The 25,033-nt window shown below is 40.5% G+C and overlaps 1 protein-coding gene across 4 annotated transcripts in view; it reads left to right on the top strand.

Annotated features, from left to right (window-relative positions):
- The window catches only part of LOC102690024 (chloride channel protein 2), a 273,605-nt gene that overhangs the window by 186,491 nt on the left and 62,081 nt on the right, over positions 1-25,033 (top strand). For all 4 annotated transcript variants that reach the window (XM_069197305.1, XM_015361712.2, XM_069197306.1 and 1 more), the window contains 2 exons: positions 2,072-2,227; positions 24,916-24,985. In XM_069197305.1, coding sequence (XP_069053406.1) covers positions 2,072-2,227; positions 24,916-24,985 — 226 coding nt within the window. The remainder of the gene's footprint in view (positions 1-2,071; positions 2,228-24,915; positions 24,986-25,033) is intronic.

Here is a 25,033-nt window from a genome sequence, read left to right as displayed (position 1 = left end):
GGGCTCATTTGCCAGGCACAGCTGTTCCTCTTGGTCCCTGAATGGCACAGCACTGTGGCCGTGAGCAGCCTTAATTATGCCCTGCAGTAGCACAGACCTGGGCATTAAAGGTCTTGCTGTTAGAACTTACACACACACACAATTAAATGAAATATATTATCTTCCAAGTGCAGGCTATTCAAAGTTGAATTTCCAGATTAAAGTTTAGATGGCAACACCTGTACAAAAACTTTGCACATTTTGTTAATGTGTGTTCCTATTCTACAGAAACTGTACCCTCTTTTTAGATACCTTACGAAATGCCTAACTAAGTATCAATAGAACTTGGTTTATTACATCGCCCCTAGCCTCACTCTTCAATATGGTGAAGTTGTAGCAGGAAATAAAACCCCTTGTTCTTTGCCCTTTGCAAGAAATACGCATTCTTCATGCAGGAAAGAATTTCTAAAGTGACCTGGGCTGCAACTGCAGAACCCATTTGAGTTATAAAGAACTCTGAGTGTCCTTTTTATCACTTGCTTGTCGGGCTGTTTCACAACTCTTGAGCAATTTACCTCTTCTAAGCCATGCAGTTTCAGAACTTTGAAAAAACCAGTTGGTACTTTGTGTATCAACAAACTTCAGTATATTTCTAGACACATAAATCTGCACATTCTTAAATCCTACAAGCTTTTTACCTGAAATCAACTTTGAACACAGGCTGAAACTAACCCAAAATATTGAGACATTTTTTTTCCTTTTTGGGTACCCTATAACTTTTATAGTCTTGGTATGTTTCCTTATGAAACCTTAACTGCTGATAAAAAAAAATACTTTTGACAGTTGAACACTTAGTCATGGTGGTCTGGCCATGGAGAGCACTTCACAATAGGGTGTACTTTCTTCTGGACCATAAGAAGGCTGCCTGCTGGGTTTTATGTAGTTTCTGTGCTCTATTCCAAGAAAGCATTAAGGGTTTAATTCACAAAACCTCATTACTTCCATTGTCGTTTTCTTAGCATTTAATGAACTTTGCACTTAACATCTTACCAGTTTAATGAAATCGTCTACATAATCTACTGATGCACAAAGGAGATGCAACACCCAAGTGTGGGTTTAATATTCTAAACACAAACTAAATCTCAAATAATGTGAACAAAAATAGATCAGATGATCATATTGCCTTTTCAATATGAAATCCAACAATTTAAAATATGGAACATAATGGAACTTTATCAAATCAGGATAAGATATGACCTCAATAAGCATTGAACCTGATCAGCTTCTAGATAGACTGCTATTGGATGCCTTACCACTCTTTATGATTCAGCTGGGGAATTGCAGTTGTCTCCTGTTGATGGCATTGGTGATAACCACAAATGTTCTGCTGGACTGATTTCAGCAGATAAAGCTTTTACAGCAAGGTTTCGTGAGTTTTCTTGAAGTTATGTCCTTGTAATCCTAGCACTAAGTGGTCTTGCGTTGTCCTTCTGGCGATTGTACACTTCCAGAAATACCTGCAGGAACATAACTCAAGGCCTTTATTTCAAAGAAGAGTTCGTCCCACATCACACTTCCTCCACCGTACTGTACAGGTATACTTGAACAACACAAAAGTCAGCATGATCCTTCCACACACCGTCTTCTGTTAAGTCTGTCAAGTGCACAACAGCATTTAGCATGAATAAAACACTTCACATCTCTCTCTGCCATCACCTTAGATGTTCTCTGGCCTACAAAAGACATCTCCGTGCTGTCATTATTACTCCTGAAATGCCACTGTGCATGCACACTATTTCCATGCTAACAGATAGCTATAGTCTTTTTAATGTGCAGGTTATTTCTTCCTAGAGTTTTTTTTGCAGGTGCCCCTGCAGTCTGAAAATGGTTACACCCTTTAAAGCAATGATCCACTCACCTGCCTTTAATGTGTTTATGTGTTCTAAAAAGTATAACACTTAGCGGTAGTGTGCAACTGTGTCACATTTGTAGTTTTTACACTTGCATCATTTCAGGGCTCTCTGGGAAAGTGGTTGGGATACACAGCCCTAATACTGTACCTCCATTGCTTATATTTGTTCTCTCCTTTCAGCTAACACAGAAGGAATCGCTGGTGACCTTGCTGGATAACCGCACCTGGGCCAAGCAGGGCATTGCCGAGGAGTTTGACTACATTGGCAACTCTCAGGCCTGGAAACACCCACAGCTCAATGTCTTTGTCACCCTCGTCATCTTCATCGTCATGAAGGTAGGGCACAGCACTCCTTTGGCTCCAAGGCAGGGCCAGTCATGTACTAGCCACCTTGTACACTCTAGGTGTTTTAGTCTGGCACCATCTTTAATTATGGAGCTGCACTATACAGTATATCAGCTTATCAAAAGGTTAGTGGTTCTAGCTGTGTGGTGAAGTGGTCTGGAAGAATACTATGCTTGGCTTACCATAAAACAGACGAGGAGATTAAATACCAGACCTTCCTATTCTGTCCAATACAGGATTTGTGTTTGGCCAGCTCTTTTCTTGATTAAAATCGGTTTATTAAATTGAAAAAAATAAAATAAAACTAAGTTGTATCAAAGGTTCTCACCAGAAGGGATTGAAAGGATACGATTTGTTCTATCATTTTGGATGTGCAGAGCTAAGGATCCTGTTGTACAGCAGTTTGATCATTTTCAGGTTCCACCAGTTGAAGGCTCCTGCGCAGATCAAACTGATGAATAGAACTTTGTTAACTTCAGACTTTTGTCTGTGAATCCTGAGCTTGGTTTAAAATTGTGAACTGTTAAATGTGGTGCTGGCTTCTGTACAAAACAATCCACTGGTAATGTTTGGAAAGGATCAAACTGTAGCACATTTGGGGTATTATTTCTATCTCCATTGCTCCATTTAGAAAGCTTTTTAGGGAATTCTGTTTTTTACACGTGCATTTAGTGTCACCCAGTTGAGACCCCAAATGAGAAACTGCACTTACTGTAGGACATTACATTTCTGTAGTGTTGGTCTGACTACTTATTTTACAGTCCTTGAATCTACAGGATATAACCAGGTCCTTACAGAAATCTGGAATAAACCCTTCTAGAATACAGTAATTCCATGGCAGTGGGTAACATTATTAGCACATGCAAAATGAAATGTTTGTGGACAACAATAATAAAGTAGCAATTAACAATCAAGCTCTCACTAATGCATCAATCCACAGTTGGTCTTTCCTATTAAATAAAATATGGTTGTGCGCATATTACCTTGGCATTTAGCAGTGACCAGGTTACATTTGAAAGATTTGCTGTTCTTTTGAATTCCTTCGATTGTTCCCAGGGTGTGTTGGGCTGCACTGTTAAAATTAGGAGTCTGCGAAAGCCAGGGGCGACAGGCAGTAAGAGACAGAAGGAGGTGTGCTGTGATTCTGGTGTCAGTCACACTGAGGGAATATATAAATGGGCTGTCTAGAACCAGGACTTAATTACCAGCTTGGGATTGTAAAGAATGTGTTTAATTTTCTCTAAGTCAATTAAGGCTTAAGTCTCCTACAGCTCATACAGATGTGAGTAATGTTATTTAAGTGGAATTAATTGTTAAAGTTGGAGGTTCGCTCTTGGCTTTCAAAGTTAATTTTGTACTAAGGGAATGATAAATTATTATTAATAATGGTTCTCTCATCACATGTAGTTACGTGATGTGCTAATGTCTTATGTTTGAGAAAAAGATTGTGATGACATGCTTTCCATGCAAATCAAAGCAGAATTACAGTACTATTTAATATTATAATATTACATAATATATAAAGAAGATGGTATTACAGTATGTGTGCTACATTCCAATTATGCGATCTGATGGAGTAGGATATCTCAAGATTGGTATTAAATGTGCCTCAGAATTGGTTAGACCGTGTGTAGGAAACCCTTATTTCAGTCTAGCTCAATCCAGGACTTTGATTGAGCAGATACTGTAATAACTCAAAGAGCTATTTTTCTGAAAGTCACTTAGACAGCAAGTTGCACCATTCTGAAAAATATAGTATCGTATATACTGTGTATAATGGTGGCAATGTTACCAAGTTACATGTTGAACCTTTTCAAACCACAAGAACACTGAGCAGGACACACCAGGTGTTCCACAAAGGTTCTCAGATATTTTCCTTCACTTGAGGTTGTGCTTGTGTTTAAGAGTTGTGAGATTGAACTGCACATTTGATTGGTTGCACTAATTTTAAATAGGAACCTGGGATTGTTCTAGCCAGGAAAATTGTTAGAAATCTATCTTCTGGTCCTTAAGCAAATGATTTGGTTCCTGCCACTGAGAGAGCCCTGCAGTTTGCTAATGTTTTGGGCATCATCTTCAGTGTGTATTACTATGTATTTAAGTGTGGGTCAGTCGTGTTTCTTTTCATTGTTACATCTTCACACACCTGTGCAGCACTCTGAGAGTCAAGGTGTCATATTGTGTGCTGTGGTGTGTTTTTGAGGCTGCAGTCTGCAGGAAACCCTCTTTCAGATCTGGTAATGATGCCAACTGCAAAGTTTCCATCACATCAATGTCCAGAGGGTGGCATTTCTCCAAGAGCTGTGATGTCGTCACACAGGCAGCAGCCTCCAGCTGCACATTGGACACCTTGACATCTGACTTCAGTTAGTTTATCTGACAAGTTGTCAGGCTACTAAATTAAAAGAAAATTACCAAATTCTGTTGCTTTTATATGTGATGCTTTATGATAAATTCTGTTGGTTAAATGTAGCAAGAAAAGCTGTTCCTGTGTTGTACAATACTGTACAATACAATACTGTACAATACTGCAAGTTCCTTTATTATTTGTTTTCTAAGATACCGGTAGAATAATTTGTTTCTGTGATGTAGGAACTGTAGAGAGTCAGTTCTGTGTCTAATTTACCTGTGTACCCCCAGGTTTTCAGCAGTAGAAACAGCAGAAAATATCCTAGAGAAATATTGTCACTTTGCAGCAGAAACTTTAACTACAGTACTTTGTATTGCTTGATGTACTGTAGGAGGTGGAGTTTCCCCTTTTAGAAATATTTTTGGTACAAACAAGAGGTTAATAGATGCTATGTCCGCCATGTTGCCGAGTTCTTAAACTTAATGACACTACATGCCATGTATAAATAATTTGGGTATGTCTTGATACACATGTTTTTACACTTTTTGTTCCTTTGTGCAGAAGCAAGGTTCGAGCTGTAAATGTAAAAATAGGCGTTTCACAGCTTCTCAGTATTATCCATCCAACAGATTAATCAATTACCAATAGAGCAGTGGCACTCAGTGCTGGAAAACATGTACAGTATGTGAGCTGTTTTAGTGTACAGTAGGTATTGTGAGTTTCACTTTACAAAGTCGGACACACATATTGCTTGTTTAAATCTAGGGCATTTATCCTGTCTTTAAGCTTGAGCTTGACACTTTTTCTCTCTTTATTTTCCCCAAATTTGTAATTACCAAACCTAGATTAACTTGGCACATCACTGCCACTGTCACTACAGTATGGAAGGGACCAAGATTATCCTTGCTGTGGAGCCAGTCACCATTTGCCAGTCTCAGGGTGCCTTCAGGACAGTTTGCTTTGAGTGTTCTTATTGATGAGCTTGAGCTCAAAAGCAATGACCAAGTGCCAAATGTAACAACCGCTTGGGTAATGCTGGATTCACTCTGCTAATAACATGGCCCAGACTTAGACCACTAATGTCTGGACTGTAGGATTCTGCCTATGCACCATTTGAGTTCATCCAAAATAGATACCATTAATGATTTGTACTGTACATCCTGTGAAATTTACAAATATCAGTGTATTGGCATGGATATATACAACTTGGAGTCTGATGCCATCCAGACCTTCAGTCAATGTTCTCTCTCTTGATGCCCATGCTTTTGTTGGAGAGCACAGAAGATAAGAGGCAGAAGTGTTGAGTGCTTTTGCTGGAGGGCACAGAAGATAAGGGGCAGAAGTGTTGAGATGTGTGGATGGACTCCTAACTGATTAATGGAGGCAATCCAGATTCAAATGCTGCAAAGACTGGTTTTCAAAAGTCATTTGTGCATCTTGTTTTTTTTTCCCTAAATATATTCTTTAACTGAAGGCTACTTTAAATGAACCTAAACTGTAAGAAAATGTCATCTTTCCATTGGTGGATGTTTCACACAGATGTAAAGTGTTCAGGTTGCCTAGAATGTGTTTATCAGATGATAAGTGACATTTTGGAACTCTCTTTCAAGTTATACTTTCCCAAAAAACTGATCAACTTGAATCTTTCATTGATTTGACTGATTTGTGAAGTCTTACACTACCTCTTGAAGTCAGTCCGGTCTACGTTTAAGTCTTTGCTGGTCAGCAATGGCCCTTGGTGCTGAATGAGTGACAGGTGACCGACTGGCCACCTGCATGTGCCTGCTGCGAATGCACAGACCATTTCCGCTCTCTTCCTGCCAAATTCAATTTAAAACTTCAGCTGAGAGCCTTCTTATTCATTCTGAATGATTTTTTAAGTTGTGTCCTGCTTTGTACAGCTATCCCGGATGTGATTACATTATAAGGCTGGTGTATTTGGTGATATATTTGTTTTTATCAGTCAATAAATAACTTTAATTGATCTATCAGGTACAATCGCAAGCCTTAGCTGCCCAAGAGTGGTCCTCGGACTGCTCTATTAAATTACTGTACCTGCTGTCTAAATGTCCTCAACTTGTTCTTTATCAACGTATCTAGCTAAATAAAATAAGTAATTGGTTTCATGTTGGCCATTATGATGTCACACTTAAGAATGAGCGATATTGTTGATTTGCACCTGCTACTGTATCAAATACAACAAATGAGTAAATAAAAATACTGAAGCCCAAAAGACATCAAAACCCTTAGCAACAGCCTGTATTCCTTCTTCATATTGTAGTTTATATAGATGGGGCTGACTGGCCTGTCATTTGTAACCTTTCTTATGTCAGGCTTGTACTGTTAAGATGTTAATACTGGCAGCCTGTCTTTCAGTTGCTCACACAGTTCCCAAAAGCTATTCCTTGACATGTAATTCCTGCCAGGGTTAATGGCTGTTTTCTCATTATCAGGAAACTTGTATTTTCTTTAACTGCATCTTGTTTTATTTACTGAAACTTAACTCAATGATACGGAAAAAACGCACAACAGTAGTGAGACTTGGTTCAAGACAGCCTTCTTGCTTTGAGAAACTGAGGCGCTTAGGGTGACAGCAGATGGGAATCTTATCAGGGAAAACCAAAAGACTAAAATTTTTTCTCTTCTTCTGTCATTAAGGTGCCATCTTGTTTTCAGCAAAGTTCCTCGGGCCCTTGGCCTGGAAGGTAACTAGAAGTGAATACGATGTTTTGCGCTGTCGAAAGCGAGCTAAAAAAATTACATAAATCTCAGTTTCTCTGGTGGCACCCATCAGAGCTGAGAAATAGCAGTTCAACTGCTTTCCTTATTTTCTCTGTTATGTGTGTTGACTGAGCTGTCTCAGGGGAATGGCAGCAGGAGTGGAAATATACTCAAGTTAATTTAAGAAAAAGACATTTAAAGTAACATATTGAAAAGCAAGGACTTGCATTTACTCTAGGGGACCTTGTTATAGATCCACCTTTCACAGGAGCGGCTGGCCTGTTCATAATTGATAAATTAAAAGTAATATTTATAATAAAAAATGTCAAAGGCATTATAACTCTTCTCCTTGAATGGTCTCTCTCACTGCTTCTCACCCACACCATACCACACTCTGCTTCTGGAAAAAGACTGAAATAAGCTTCGGTTCTTTGGCTTAATTGCTGTTTATTATCCAGCTTTTTGTTCTCTGCTTTGTCATCCCCAAAGCATATGTGCTTAAGCAGCGGGTACAAACAGCCTTGACAGCCTTAAGGAATGCTTGATTTACATTACACTTGGTCTATCTGTTAGTACTCGGCCGAATGCAGCAGTCTTTTATGAAACAATTTCTGTGTATGAGGGAGGTTAATAAGAGCTTTAATCTATGGAGAGGCAAGCCTGAGCAACTTTCAAAAATGGCATTTCAAAGGCAATAATAAAACAATCCACCCTTGTATCTCTTCATTACATGGAAGTATATGGTTATAACTTACATGACACATGATAAAAGTTTGTGCATCATATATATACAGTAGATGTTAGACCACTAACATAGAGCAGAAAATAATCTCTTAAGTCTTTTCTCAATACAAATGCATAGTGAAAAGGCTCATGTTAAAACACCTCTCCAGAGTCAGTATTAAGACCCTATAACTCGCAGCTGCACAGAGCTACAGGACAGCCAATTAAGAACAGTAATACACAAAGCTCTTCATACACGGCTTTATTAAACAAGCTGAGAGTGAAGGATTAGCATCTCTAATGAGATTGTTTTTTTTTTCCTTTTCCCCAGTGTGGTTGCTCTATAAAATCTTTAATACTATGGCTAGTGCCTTTTTTTACAGCTCTTTGTTTTAGGTTCCGTAACAGCTCTTTAAGTGAGCAGGAAAGCATGACCAATAACAGCTATTGATAAGTGCAGTGTTGTTTCATTTGTTTCTAGGCTGAAGTGGAGATGTAAAGGAACTCCCTGCACATGATTTTGTGTGGTTTTTTTCACTGCTGATTTTTTTTTAATTAGCCATCTCTCTGCCTCTATAGATACCGGTTAGTGGTGTGAGAAGTTGAACTGTTAACTTCTGGGGCCGTGGTGCACACTGTAGACGGGGCATTGGTCTACAGGTTTCGTAAGCAAAGAATTATAAGTTTGTTTCCAAGCAAAAACAAAAACAGAAGATGGGTAGGCATCTGGATCTTGCTAATCCCACAGTCTTCATTTAAAAAGGAGCATATAATTTCCCAGAGGAAGCAGATACACTTAAAACATTTCAGTAAAGAAATATTGAACAGAATTGACTTCCCTATACTTTTTCTTAGCTCTTTGATGTTGCATAATACCCACAATACAAGGCTGTGTTTAACTAAAAGCATCATGAAATGATGGAATTTGATGTAACACGCTACTGGTACCATGTACAGTAATACAACAGTGGGGTACACAGTGGGGTGACCTTTCACCAAGGGAGAAGCAAATTCACCGGTACTGTATATTCCCTCTGGTAACGAGGCTGCCGTTGTTAGTGATTTCTGTCCCATTTTGCTGTCCAAATGTACATATACAATATATACTGTACACAGCATTTTGTTCCTCTAAAAGCCCATGTGAGACTGTTACACAAGTCAGATGAAATACTTGTGGCATTAGCATACTGTTTGGCCTTTAATAAAGAGGGGTGGTTGACAAATGCACCCTCAGACTCACTCTGGCACACACCCAGCCAGCCTTCAACTGTGCATCTTGCTCTGAGGAGCCACCTACTGTATGAGTTGGTTTTGATATCCAGAGTCCAGGTGTTCCCAGTACTGGGTGCAACAGTGTTTGCCATGCTTGCCCTCTTGACTGCACAGTTTTTCTGGGGAGTTGGGAGGTTCTATCCTCCAGAAAATGACTGTCATTTGAACCAGCCCCACTTTTTTCCCCAGAATTTGACCGTGGAAATTAAGCATTGGCGTTGGAGGTTTCTACAGAAGTTCTCATCAGGTGTGAGTGCCAGCTGAACAGGGCAGAGCATATGCATGTAATGTACTGTAGAGTGCACTTCAAACCAGTCCAGCTGCTCATCTTGGATACTGTGAAAAGGGTTAAGAGGCCCCTCAGCAGAGCTTAACCCTTTGGCCATTTGGTGCAGTTAAGATCATCTACAGAAATATAGTCTTCCACCTGGATGATACTCTGCAAAGAGCCAGGCTAAATGGAGTGTCATAGAGCCCTTGTGGACAGATAACCCTTTAGGATGACCACCCTTAAGGATTACCCTTAAGGTTATGGTCTTGTTGCTATTTCAGGATGCGGAAGTCATGACAACTGATGACCTCTTCAGCAGCTCCAGTATTGTGGGACAAAGCCCTGATTCTCATTACCCTCAAAGCTTAACACACTTCACCTTCAGTTCATCAACTCAACACACTGAACCCTCAATGCTCTTCACCCTCAAACCAGATCAATACACTGAACTTGAATAACTAACATAACACAGACTAATCCTAGCACATGTATGACTCATAGAGCTGGTTTGTTTGCCTTGCATTGGCCTTTAGCAGAACAAAATGCTGTGTATATATATAAGTACATTTTGACTAGAAAACTCTGCTTAAAATTCTGATTGATTGATTTGAGTTCCAAATCAAACAAAAACTGCAGCAATGAGATCAAGGAGAAATCTTTTAATTTGATTAGTTTAACGGACTTGGTCAGCTTACTGGCTTAACACAACAAACATTGCAGGAGATAAAAAAGGGATGCTGTTTGCATTTGAAAAAAAATCTGGAATAGCATCATAGCAGATTGCTGGTCTTGAATTTTTTCTCTGGAGAGATGCAACGAATTTCAAGGTACCGTATGTCAGCATGATTATTGGCACGGTGAGAGTTGTGTTGATGGATAGCGCATATCTTTCACAGCACATATCTTTCTGTATTTTGTCAGGGAAGTTATGAATTTGTGTGAAAAACCATGCCATGTGGACTTCCGTAATAAACTATTTGTAGCCCTGATTGCTTGTATTTATGGTCCTGTTGTGCTTTGAGAGGCTCTCTGTGATTTGCATTTGTTGCCAGTTCCCTGATGCTGGTGCATGGGACAATAAAGCCTAGTGAAATGTGAGGGGCCACTCTGAGACAGCCAATCAGATTGCAAGGGCTAAGAGCCTGGCTGCAGAACCATTGCCATTGTCTCCTGTGCAGCACAGAGGCCGGGAGCCAGTGGAGTGCAGTCAAGTACTTTTCGTACTTCATCAAACTGTCGGACTGCAAGGCTATTTTTTCAAGCTTTTTTAGGCAGTCTGTCTGTTTCTGCTTTCTTATCGATTCTCTTCTCCTTTCCCTCATTTCATATCACTCCTTCTTTGCTTCATTCTCTTAGCCTCCTCACTCATTTAAAAAAAAACTTTTTCTTTCATCTCTCTTGCCCCCCTGCCCATTGCACTCAATCTGCCTCCTGCAGTCTGTCTTTTTCTCCATCTCACTTTGTCCTCCTGTTATAACCTCTCTTTCTTGCCTGTCCTCCTTGACAGGTGTGGAATTAGTGTGTAGCGATTGCTCTCTGATCAGCCTAATGGGTTTCCAGTCCTACTCAGCGCTTTCGTCGTCACAGACCAGAGGTGGTCCTGTCTAGTACTCTTCCCTTAAAAAAGAGTCCGTTTCAGCTAAACTGTGCGAGAACAGGCCGTCAGGATGATTATCCCCACACACCACTGGGTCGCTAGCTGCAGTGACAGTGTGTCACTTGCAGGCACTGATCTGTGAGGCCAGCTGAGGATGGTGTCAGCACCACTCTGTCTGATCAGAGGTCTTTCCTAGCTGGGTATGCATGCTGAACAGGCCTCTTCTTCCATCACTTACCAACTTATTAAACCTTCTCTTCTCTGACGTTAACTTTGGAGGCTTCTTTTCTTTGTGTTCAAAGAACACGTTGGAAGTTCATAAAGTAAAGACTGTTTGGCATACCTCCCTCATTTAATTACCAATAGCTAACAGCCTCAAAATCCCATTTAGCCTCTTCTAAAAAGAGCAGCTAACAGTTTATCTTTGGAGATCAATATGAAAAATAAAGCTTTGAATTTTAAAAGTAGTTTTATCATTTTAGTAAGACTGCTTTATTTTGTGTTGATTTTACTATGTTTTAAAAACTTTTCTAAGCTGGGGAAAGAGTAAAGGAATGCAATAGCCTCATTCCTTGTGCACTATGTACATTGCCTTGGGCTGGCACCTCTGAAGCACTATGAATTGATTTGAAAGTCATGCTCAATGAGGCTCATGTTGTCTAGGTTCCATGTCCTAGATGGAATAGTGCTCAGACCTGGCATTAGAGATACCTAGTTCTAAAGACGTTATGATTGTCTTTACTAAGCACATAAAGACCCTATTATTCTTTACTTTTAACTAGTGCGAGTTAAGAGCTACAGTAGGTGGGAATTAAAACCAGAAGGCCTAGAGGCTCTGCTGGAACATGGTTGGAGAGCCCTTACACGGGACATTCTCACAAGTCATTATCAAGAGAATCTGGTTACCTACTCTACGGCCCTGTCCCAATATGCACGCTTTCGATCCTGCGCCTTAAATATGTGTGTTCTCCCTCAAGTCTGCAAGGGCTTAGGGTGTCCCATTTCTAAAAGAGTGCTCTCAAGCGCCCCCAATTGTACCTTATTTAGTTTACTTTAAGTGAACATGAATGAATGCATTATGTTCCTCGTACTGTCAGATGATATGAAATGTATTTAATGGTACAAAGCTTTAAATAAACAGAGTGGTAACGTCGAGTTTGCCTTAGTTTACTTCACCCATTTTGAGTCTAGCCTGCTCAACATAAATGAGCATGATGGATGTGTCATTACTTTTGTGCAGGACCAGATGAAATTCAGTTACATCAAACTTCGAGCAGAAAGTGAAAAATTATTTTAAAAATTATCGGCCGACATGCACTAAAGCCACTTGTAAAGAAGCATCAGCAACAGACAGTTTTTTGACCCAGAGCCGTGTAAACGGCGAGTGCTGTCAGCGAGGGTGTGCTATTACCATTTTTATAACAGTGCTCCTTGAATACGCACGCACTTCAGGTCCACATTTGCGCTATGTCACAGTACAGACTTGGAGGAAGGGCTTAGGGTGCAGTATGAGAATTGGGCCATGGCATTTAATATGACATTAGGACACCACTCTGCCCTCAGAGAAGGGTTCAGTTCAATTCAGTCTGTGTGGGGCTTGGTGCCTTGCCCAAAAATACTGTAGGTATTGTTACTACTTTCACAGCTCCATCTCAGACACCTGTAGACACATATTCAGCCAAGCCTAATGTACAGTCCCTAACTCCTACAGTAGCAGGTTTGAACTGCTTGTAAAGCTGACACACAAAGTTCAATATCTGACCTTCAGATGAAGGGTCTGTTAATATTCAATGGTATTCATTTAATACATTTATTAAAGAAAAAGTGACTAATTGGGAGATATTTTGTAGCCATGCCAGTTAAAGGTCAACTGTCTGTGTTTATGGAAAAAGCTCAGGCACTGTCTGTTCCTTTCTTTGCTTAAATAGCCTGTTTTAGCTGCATATTTACCTGTGCTGTGAGGTGATAGTGTGACAGTCATACAGCTCATCTGAGTCTTACTTCCCAAGACTCCCCATAGCCTGAGGAAACAGAGGGAACCATGGTGCAATTGTGTAATAGGACCTCTGAGGACGATGTAAATCACAGTTATGTTCAAGTCACTTTACTGCCTCAGCTTTTATTTTTTCTAATATGTGTCATTAAGCATGTTTTATGTATAACAGCTTTTGTGCACAACACTAGATCCTGAAATACAGAAATACTGAAATTCTGATCTACAGAATATGACACAAACCTGTGGCCATATATGATCTGATCTTCTACGTGAAGTCATCCTCAAATGTCAGACTGGGCGATGTTTGCTCTGCCAGATTTCCTACCGAACCTTTGTACCCAGTAGTGTGTGAAAAAATGACGGAGGCTGCAGTGATCTTGCTATTTGTCTGGACAAGCTCCAAATAGATTTTTGAAATTAAAATTTCTGTAGCTGTAAAACTGTTAACATATCACAGTCATATGCACATGAGCACTCTAGGTTATCTATACAATAATCTCAGTTTTTCTGTTACAGATCAAAGAGACCCATGTATAATGTAGAGAAGTACAGGCTTTAGTTTGGTAACTGTCCCCAGCTTCTGCCAGCGTGTACCTGGGATTAATGCAGAGTGTTACTTTGTGTTAATACAAGCCCATCCCTGCTGGGAGAGCTCTCTGATGTGAATCCAGAATATGAGCTGTCCTGTGCAGGGGGAATCACACAGCACGATTTGGAGAACTAAGTGGTGCAGAGATTTTTGACAGGACTGTTCCTCACATCACTGTGTTGTGCCAGAAGCAATGGGCTGTGGGAATCTAGTAAAGCTCCAAGCATTTGAGCTGCAGTTTTGGTTGTGGCAAGGTCACAAGTTTTACAGTTTTCTTTAATGCATATAAACTATTCATTATAATAGGAAAGGTTGTGTGATGACAGTTGTCTGTAGGAATTATACATTTTTGTCTCTAAGAAACAGAGCTTGTTTTGGTAGTAGAACTGCCTGATTTTCTGCTGCAGAAATGGTATAAATAGCATTTTGCACATCCATCCCCTTCAGGCCCTGTATGATATACATGACCAAGTAACCCAACACAGATGTGGCTTTGCTTTGTTTGTGCCTGGTGTTGTGGCTCATTGAAATGGTCTCTATGTTGAAACTGCTCATTTTAATGCGGCAGGACTCTGTGTAATGAATGCTATGCCTTGGATGTAAAGCATTTATTTTTCTAGGTGACATTCCATTGCACAACTTTGTTTTTACTGCTTTGTGTCCTTGGTGACCTAAACTTTTTATAAGTTGAAGGTGTGTCAATGTGCAGTGGCCCTGGGTTCAGTTCCTGGGGTGTTATTTGCATGGAGTTACTGTGTTCTCCCCGTTGTCGTTTGGGTTTCCCAGACATGCTGGTAGGTTAATTGGTTTCCGGACCATGGTGTCACTGTGCATGTTTGTGTCTGTGCGTGCTCTGCAGTGGACTGGCGTCCTGTCCAGAGTGTAACCTGTCTTGTGCCTGTACCATGCCAGGTTAGGCTCCGGCTCCCCGTGACCCTGTACAGATAATGTGCTTTCTCCCTGTGCCCTTGACCTGCAGTACTAATGCAATACTTTATCATTTTCACCTGTGTCTTTTTATCATAAACCGATAAATTAGTGCATTGCTGCCTCGCAGCGTTGGGGCCCTGGAGACCTGGGTTCAATCCCGGAACTGTGGTGCTATCTGCATAGAGTTTCTGCATTTTCCTTGCGTTTATGTGTGTTTCGTCTGGGTGTTCCAGTTTCCTCCCCCAGTCTAAAAACATACTGGTTATTTGCTTTCAGAGAAAACTGTCCCTGGTGCAAGTGTGTGAGTCTGTTCTTGTGCCCTGCGATGCATGAGCATCCCATCCAGAATGTTCTCTGCCTTCCAGGGGGATATCCCTGCTTGGCTGGGATAGGCTTTTACTGCCCTGTGACCCTGTATTGAAAGAAGAGGTTAGGAGATGGATGGATAGTTGATCATCTGTATAGCTGTTCAGACAGAAGTATGGAGGCTAATTCTTAAACATTTTGAGGAGAAACTGCAGAAATTTGGGTATGCTACAGCTGATGGAAACAACATGCCCCAAGTATAGTACTGTATTTGTGAAACTAAACATTGATTGCAGGAGCAGAGCAAACAAGTGCTAAACGAGCAAGCTGATCAGTTAAAGGCATCAGCTACAGTAGCACCAGTGATTAAGGGCTTAGCTGGAACAAAAACCAGCTGCAGTCACACGGGTCCCCCAGGAACAGGTTTGACCACCACTGATCCGCAATTTCCTGTCAACCTTTCACTGCCTCTCTCACTTTATAGATATTGCTGCCTTATCTGCTGATGCATCAGGAGTTGAATCAGGGAGGGACTCAGGCTATTTGAGTCAGATCCATCGCTGTCCTAGTTAAGCTGCTGTCATAGACAGTCTGGATTGTACTTTTTACAGTATGTATTTTTAAGGGGCCAAAGAACACACTCCATTCATCAGACATTTGGAAAAAAAATATAATTTTCATTCGTTTTTAAAGTTTATTGGCCAGTACTTTTATGATGTAAGCACTGCAGTTCAAGAATGAAGACGTTCAAAGAGGCCTGAAAGATCAGTAAGACGTGCTTCTTTTAATGGGGAGGAGGAAGCATTTGTGGAAGATTCCAGAGTGTAGACATATTTCTAAAAGTTTAGAGATTTTTCCTGATTTTATCCTTGGCCCCGTCACTGAATCGCTCTATATCAGTTGGAGCAAGATACTTATCCTCTGTGGAGGAGATTTGAAACAGAAAGTGATGTAGCAAATGAGTCTTTGGAAGCAGTACATTAAGTGATGCAATTTACTATAGTGAATGTGAGACATTCACACAGCACTTTCTGTATATGGAATAATCTTAATGGTTTTATCTTGTAAAGATACATGCTGCTTGTCTTAAGCCACCAGCAAAACCGTGTGTGACTTGTCTGTGTTTAACTTTGATGTGTAGACTGGAGATGGAGAGAAGGGTAACAGTGTGACCAGGGTCTGACAGATGAGCAGCTGGCGTGTATTGACTCTCTTCGGTCCTGATCACTCTTATCAGGGTGGCTTAAGATAAGCCTTTCTCCCCTGTGGTGTAGAGCGAGTGGAACTGTGTTCTGAGCGTACATGAACACTGCTAGATAGGAGTTTTGCTAAGAATGAACCCTGCAGATCCCATCATGTGTTATTTTTTTGACAGAAGGATTTTGCTGCCTTTCATGATGCACAGAAATCGGAAAAAAAAATCTATCAAAGGCCCCCAGGAGTCGTGGAATGTTTTGAAGCAGGATGAGATGTGGGGGGACAGGAGGCTTGCATTAGTAATTCTGAAGCTGCCCTTGAAGTTCTCGCCTGTGCTGCTCCTTAAGGATTGCACAGATCCATAGCAAGCATGTGATGGGCAGATCACACCTTTGGCATGCATCTGCATATGAGCAGATTAACCTTTTTCAGAACAGAAACCATTATGTTTTTCAGTGTTGTAGCTATTTGTAATGTGTAAGGCAATGCTATACACCCTTGCTCATGATGTGCTTATGAACAGTGTGGTTGCAAGATATGAGAGAGTCCGAAATGAAGTGCACAGAGCCCTGATGCTGGCCTGCATGGGAGAATGGGAGAGTGTGCAGAGGGCATAAGATTTCGAGCATAGTTACATAATCTTGTTCAGTAGTTCAGGAGGGTCAATGATGTCATTTTGTGTTCTCTGCATGAAGCAGTACTGTGCTTGTAATTAACCTTTTTGTGTTAATACGTTAAGATTCACACCACTTACGTTTTCCTGGAATATTAGTTTTGACCACACAAGTAAGTTGCTCATTGATGTAAATGTAAATATACTGTAGACTCCTGTAAAGATGCCAGGTGGGAAGTAGAGACTTATGTGATATCAATCAAGCTGCTGGTTATTGTTACACGTGCAATCTTCTGAGAGTTTTTATACTCTACATTATTTGGAGTTGTGGTAAAACACTTTATGCTATCCAAAAAAACTATAGTGTTTTATTTTTTCAGCTGTTGTACATTTTTAAGGCATTGTTGGGAAGATGGGCGGCACAGTGGTGCAGTGGTTAGCATTGCTGACTAGTGGTTGGCAATGCTGGGGCCCTGTTGGCAATGCAGGCTGTGTCTGTCTGCCCTTGCCATCACATTCAGGGTGTGTCCTATTTTGCACCCATTGCTTGCTAGTTTAACCTCCGGCTGCCCAGCTATCCTGAACTGGAAGACGTTAGAAAATGGATGGATGATATGACGATTACAGTTGTATTTGGGAAATTACTGCACACATTAAACAGGTATAATTACTGTTCTGCAGTCGTCATAGATTTCATATTGGAGTTTGGGGAAGGCCCTAAGAACTAAGTGTCTGGTTGTGTCCTAATGCTGTAGAGAAACTGCTGTGTCTCCAGGGCTGCCTGTCTGTCATTACCCTGGGTTACCTGGAAATGTACCACATTAAACCACTTATACAAATACCCATTAATAACCAAATCCCTCTGTCCCTCGAATCCCAGCCTTTGGAAAAGGTGAGCAGCTATAATTAATCTCATCTTTGGTGTAGGGTTAAGTTTCTTAGAAGAATAATGTATAAGAAATGTGTAGCATGCATTGGAATCCAAGTCCAAATTGGACATATCAGTAATTGCCCCAGAGCCAATAACCAGTTAATCTCTTTTTTTATTCAATGCTTGTGTTTTGTACTTCCTTTGAAATCACACTCCTGAACTGTTTTTGAGCATTACATTATTCGTATCTGCACGGTAATAACCTTAAGCTCTTATTTATAAATTTTCAGCTTCTTAAAATCCCACTCTGCCTGTCTTATTGAGTTTACAGACTCAATGATCCTTTGGCAGGATTGCTGCAAATGAAATTGCTTTTCTCTCTAAAGGTTGTTGAACTCCTTGGATCAGAGATCTGAGTGCAGGCTCCTGTGTTTGGGATGTGCTACAACTTCAGCATCATAGCAAACAGGGTCTTCTGAACTGGAAGGTGCTGGCTGCAGCCACACCACACATACGGCTGAAGGGAGCTTGTATCTTGGTGTGCTTGTAATGAGCAGCTTCTAAAAAATAGTGTGCATCATATGGTGTTGTGAAAACAATGTAACTTTTGAGCTTGTCATTGTACTTCATTTTGTTGAGCCTCCTGGTCAAATACAAAACCACGATATTTTCTAATTTAAGCACTCAGTTTTTTATGTGTAATTGTACTAGAGTCATGAATGTTCAAGCCTCCTTGGGTCAACACTTTGACAGAGTCGTTTTGTTTGCTCTTGTCTCTGACTGTGGCGGTGGGCAGCAGGGTAGGAGCTCAGACGTTCTTGAATGTTTCAGGTTGGATCGCAGATGCCGAGACCCAGATACAGTAGGTGTGACTGGGATTTGCTGATGCTGTTTTGTATTTTGAGTGAAAGAAATTGGTCCTTCTCTGAGACTTGGCTTTTGCCCCAAGGGGCTGGCATGCATTTTCAATCACTTGCCAGAGCTGTGCAGGTCAAGCTCTGGACAGGACAAATCCAGAGTGGAAATGCATCTTTTCATCTGTTCAGTGCAGCGCAGGTTTGTCCTGGAGGCTGGTGTCTCAGGCCGCTGTGTTTGCACAGGCAGTCACAGCCCTGCTCCCTATGTTCAAGTTGATAGACACAAAATAAATTCAATTGACATAGAAGTTTAGGAACATTTCTAGAAAAAGTGAAAAGCATAATTACAAGAGTAGTCCTGAAACAGCTGTGGCAAGACATATTGATGTCTTTGAGTTTTTCAGAATCCCTCCACTTGCCTTGTAAAACTTTAAAAACCTTAAACTAATCAAGTACAATTGTTTTTGATTGTTGTGCTTTTTCTACAAACATTAATTTCTTTTAATGACATTTTACTGAGAACAGCTTGTTCAATTAAAGCTCTGGCTTTAAACCTCCGAAGCCCAGTCTGGATTGTGAGAGTCATACAAATTACAATTCCTCGCTGTCACACCTCAGACTGTCACAGGCAGCATTCACATCAGTGGTTGCTTTTTTTGAGAGAAAGTGTTAAGAGGCAGATTTTCTCTGAGTTCACACTGCATAATCTACTGAGAGTGAGGCGTGTAAGAATCACAATGAAGCTGTGAAGTTTTACAGTCTGAAACCAACCAAGAACTTTTGAATCAAATCATAAAGTTACAGTGGCTACCAAAAGTATTCACCCCTGTTGGACTTTTTTTACATTTTATTGTGTTGCAATACATAATCAAATTTATTTAACTGGAAGTTTTTGGTATTGATTGACAGGAAATGCTCTTTAATGTCAATGTGAAAATAAAGGTATGCAGATCCTCCTAAATTAAACATAAATACAAAATGGAAAACAACTGATTGTACTGTATAAGTATTTACCCCCTTTGAGACAGTGTTTGGTAGAGGTTTGGCAGAAATTACAGCCACTAATCTTCTTGAATGAGTATCTACCAGCTTTGCACATTTGGACACAGCAATTGTTGCCCATTCTTGTTTGCAAAATTGATCAAAGACTCTCAGGTTAGATGGGAACTGTTGGTGAACTCCTTTTCAACTCCTGCCACAGATTCTTGGCTTTGGCTGTGTGTTTTGGGTCATTGTCTTGCTTTAAGATGAATACTCTCCCAAGTCCCTTGTCTCCTGCAGACTGCAGCAGGTTTTTCTCTCAAGTGTTTTGTTCCAGGTACTTTGCTATACCCATTTTACCATCTATCTTCAGAAGTCTTCCAGGACCTGATGCAGTGAAGCTTCCTCCTAGCATGATACTGCCGCCACCATGCTTCACAGTAGGGATGGTCTTATCAGTATGCTGTTCACTGTTACATTTGCACCAAACATAGCGCATACCATTGAAGCTTAAAAGGTAGCTTTTGGTCTCGTCAACTATAACATCTTCTTTCACTTGGTCTGAGAGTCTCCCATGTGCCCTTTGGCAAAGTGTAATCAAGATTTATCTTACTTATTTGTCACTCTCCCATGAAGCACAAATTTGTGAGGCTCTCAGGCAATTGTCATGTGCACAGTTTCTCCCCTCTCAGCCATGGACACAGACCTCTTGAAGGGCTCCCTGACTAGTTCTCTTCTCACCTGGAAACAACCTCTTCTTTACAGGTTCACAGTTGTGTCATATTTCTACATTTCTTTATAATGGACTTGACTGCTTTTGGGGATATATAATGCCTTGGAAAAATGATTATACACTTCCCCTGACAGGTGCTTTTCAATAACTCTATCCCAGATTTACTTTAAAATATCCTTTGTCTTTATGATATCGTTTTTGTTGTGGCCTGTACTAATCAAATGAGGGACCTCCCAGAGTTAGGTATATTTATCTTGAATTCATGTGAAACACCCTAATTGCACACAGGTGGACTCCATTCAACAAACTGTGACTTCTGAAGACACAGGAGCCTATGCTGGTACTGTATGTCATAATAAAAGGAGATGAATACTTAAACAATCACTTATTTTCAGTTTTCTATTTATAATTCATTTAGGAGCATCTGTAGAATTTTGTTTTGTGTATTTTGAGTTTTTTTGTATTGATCAATGGCCAAAATTCCCATATAAATACATTGTGATTTTATGTTGCAATGCAGTAAAATGTGAAAAAGTCAAAGGGGGTGAGTATGGTACTCACCATATATGAGACTTTTAGTAATTTAGCTTTGCTTCTAGTAAATAAAAGCTTGTGTAGTTTTGTATCTTAATGATCTCCATCGATGTTTCTTGTACACTACTGGTGCAGTATAAGATCCTCTTTATGGTTTCACAACCTGCCATGCAGAATGAATTCGATTCCTCTAAAAGATTAAAAATAAAGTTCTGTCTCTGTTTCATGCAACAGTGGGACATTTACACTATCTTTCTCTTAGAAATAGCTTTTTTCCATCTGTTTTCAACTTTTTGCTCATTTCTTTTTCCCTGCTTGCATTGGTAAAGGAAAGAATCTCTTGAAAGAAGACTGACCCCCCTTGCAGCTGTGTCAGCAATTATCATCAAACAGATGAAAGGCTGAGCCCCAGCAGGGATAATGACAGCCACATGATGTGTGGACTGGATTGATTCCTTTGCTTTGTGGGTGTAGGCTTTGCACCTAGTGAGAATGAAAGTGAGAGATGGCTAAAAGGAGGGAGAATGTGAAGGCAGTGATACACAGGCAGTAGAATCTACTGTATTCTGGAAACTAGGAGAAATAATACAAAAAGCTGTGAGATCGCCATGGAAACTGCTCATGACAAGATATTGCAGAAGACATTGCCTGACGATTTCAGCCAAGCTTCACAGTGAGATCAAAAAGGAATCCACCACTCGCTACAAAGATGCCATCCTCAGCTTCCAAAAAGGAATCCACCACCAGATGGCAAAGAGGCCATCTCCATTTCAAAGCTGGTTTACTCTAGGTCTCTTGGTCCTTTTAAACATCTGTTTTGGTCTCATAATCATGATCATGAAAAGTTACGACAGCCTGCACCTCTGTAAGACGGATAGATACCAAACCACCACTTCTCCTCTTTGTCCTATTGCCTGCAGCAAAGCATTTTTCTGCTCCAGGAAATGCATTGAGGCAAAGAATTAAATCAATTTGCCTTCTATTTATTTCATAAGATAAGCAGACATGCATTGCTAATCCACCTGCTATTTCATTCCGATCTATACTAACCTGTAGTGCACTTTGCTGTCATCCCAGTTCGTTCCAAGAAGACAGTCACACTCCAGACCAGTTTAGTTCTTTAAAAAATCATACGATTAACTGCACTTGGTTTCTTAGGCGATCTTGTTTGAACCCTGTAGATTCCCACAAGAGGCAACACGCTAATAGGAAGTGAAGTGGTTCACTCCTGGAAACAGCAACAGTGTTCTAGGCAGGTTGTTGCTGGCTGAAACTTGGATAGTAGTTTTGGATTATCAGCAAACCACTTAAAGGACTGTGATCTCGTCTCTTCAGCTTGGTGTTCAGAGCAGATCTGCAATGATGCGATGGGTAGCGCTGCTGATTAATGAGAGCCATTACATTGTTAAGGCCAAAGGGAATGGGAGTTTAATCTCCGCATTTATAATAATAACAGCCTCTCTGGCTTTTGCCCTGTGAAGAAGCTTTGCTGGCTCCACCAAGCTGAGAGCAGTTGGTTGATGGGGAACAGAAGAGGCAGTGAGATGGGACAGAGACTATAAAACTCAGCTTCACTGCGCATCTTGTGAGCCTTGTACAGTATGTTTGACTGCCTGTAGTTTTGCTCTTTCAAGGTTGTTGAAGACTAATGTGGTGGTTTTGTTTATTGTACTGCTGTAATGAGATTGGTTGGACAGATTGTTCCCTTATGAAAGGAAAGCAGAATGAAGCAATTGGGACAATCCAAAGCACTGAGGTCTTGGGCAACAGCTACAGTATTTTTTCCTAATGTGTATGATTTGCAGATATCTGGAATTTGAGACATTTTCTTGTTTTATATGTATTGTTTGTTACCTTGTGTGCTATAATTTCCCTCACGGGATCAATAAAGTATCTATCTATCTAATGCGCACCTGAATTCAACAAATAAAGCCCAGATGAAGCCCACGTTATAACATTCTAATGAAGATTTGTTACTGTGATTGAACTTCTAATATGGGCAGTTGAAAGACTGGAGAGGATAAAAAAGGAGGGCTCCTTGTAAAAGTTCGCAGTAGCGTCTCTATGTTTGCCGGAGCCAGTCTGATGAGAGCTCGGGAAGAAAGTGAGTGGAGGAGCTCTCAGGAGGCCTTCCTCTGGCACTGGTGATGATGACAGTGTCACAGATTAAGAATACATACTGTAGTTAAAAGGAACTTGTTTACATATTTGTTTTAGAATTTAGTAGGTTTGACAAATGCAGCAGACAAAGAGCTCCCTACATGAAAGGAGATGGTTGCAAACAGATGAAATCTGAGACAGCCTGTTATACTGTATGCTGTAGACTGTAGCTCCTTACCCTGTCACACCTTTGGGGGAGAGGAACAAGCAATCAAACTGTCCAGTGTGATGCCAGTGTCTTCGGGACATGTATGCTTCTTTCACATCCTTATTTCTGTCCCCTTTATCAGTGAAAGATAACCTTATAAACAACACGTGCCTTCCCCCTAGGCATCTTGTCTGCATGTGAAAGAAGCAAATTTGCTTCTTTGTTTTCTAAAGAAATGAATGTGGTGCTCAAAAGCTTCAGCGATAATGGTACAGTAGGTTTAATCAGAGGCTTGTTTTGTTTGGTGCTTTGCTTCTGTCTCTTCTGAATTTAAAGGCAGGAAGAAAATCGTGGTGAGCAGTGTTCTGTGTTCTCTCTCTCAGCACGGCTTTTTCCTGCCGGTTGTTTAGCCTGCTGCTCTCACCCGATGCTGGTGTGACACTTTACTGCAGTCCTGCTTCTCCACACTAATTAGCAGTTTGGTTCTGGCATTTCCAGTAGTGATATACAGAGAGACACTGATTTTCAGGAGCTGAAACTGCTTTTAATCTTTTTCTTTTTTTTCATGCAGGTGGCTACAAGGGATCTGATTGTTTTATATATCTTCTTATTGTTCCGTCAGTGACTGCAGGTTCTATTGACAGCCTTGCAGCATTGTTCCTTTATCACAGTATGAATTTGGATAATTACAATGGCCTCCAAATGCTTTTACATTTGACCTGTAACTGTTACTCAGTGTCACTATGAAATGCAGATAATTTGACAAAATGCTAAGTATTTTGGGCAACAGTTGGGAAGCTCTCCTTAATCTGGAGTCTGTGGCAGAGCTCCATTGCAAGATGAAATGAAATGGCATGAATTTGCCAAACAGCAGCTCTTTGACTCCCAAGACAAATGGGATCACAAAATGTTGGATGAATCACAAAATGAAATTGTGGACAGGCAGTGTGATGAGCTCAGAAGAGTGAATGACATATACAAAATGAATGTCATCCTTTCTGTGAAGAATAGAAATTAGCCTGTTCTGCTTTAGAGATGTTTTGCGTCCCCTGGTCCTGACATCCTACTCAAAAGTGACGGATGTTTTATCCATGAGCTGGTGCCTTCCATCACAAAAGTTTAAGCTTGGGTGAAAATGAATTTAATAGTATAAATGCCGTTAACAGATTACAAGAGACTCTTGAGGTTATCAAAGTCAAAAGTGAATCACAATATACTGAATGCTGGGGTATGAATGAACCTGAATTTCATATATTTAGAAATATATGTTACTATTTTGGTGAATGTTAAGCATACAAGTATGCCATACAGATATTGTTCTTAGTGTGTCCTATAATAAAGAATGTAGCCCTGCTACGTTTTCTTTTTCTACAGTTTCATCAAGGGTATGGATACATTTGGACACCACTGTATCTAAGACACTGATATTGAATGCTTCCATATACAGATTATAGCAGTGTGATCTGTGTGGGAGTTACAAACTGCATACTCTGATATCTAAGTGGTGCCTCCTAAGGTGTGCAGTAGTTTGAAGTATTTGGCTTGACTTTATTTGATCCATCCCTTGTAGTTTCTAAAATGTCAACCAGAACCTTCCTGCAAGGATGGCATTTTCCTATATCAAAAGACTGAATTTTGTGATGAACCTGAGAGATCTGATGCTGTTACTTGTTCATTCAGCAGCTATGTTTTTTTTTAAACTCTGCTAATGTAAGTCCCTACTGTTGAAGCTGGAAACCCAATACATTGTGTGCAAATTACAGTATATCGGGCTCCTGACTAGTACATCCTGGGGGAGGTATTGACCTCAGCATGTTTTCTTCCTTGCAGTTCTGGATGTCAGCTCTGGCCACGACAATCCCTGTACCCTGTGGAGCCTTCATGCCTGTCTTCCTCATCGGTAAGGACGTTCCCCCTTTTCCTCTCCCCTCCTCGTGAACATGAGCTC

The sequence above is a fragment of the Lepisosteus oculatus genome, chromosome 13 (assembly GCF_040954835.1).
Source record: "Lepisosteus oculatus isolate fLepOcu1 chromosome 13, fLepOcu1.hap2, whole genome shotgun sequence".
Lineage (NCBI taxonomy): Eukaryota > Metazoa > Chordata > Actinopteri > Semionotiformes > Lepisosteidae > Lepisosteus > Lepisosteus oculatus.
The sequence above is the reverse complement of the archived record's forward strand: the minus strand, read 5'-3'. Positions and strand labels throughout refer to the sequence as shown.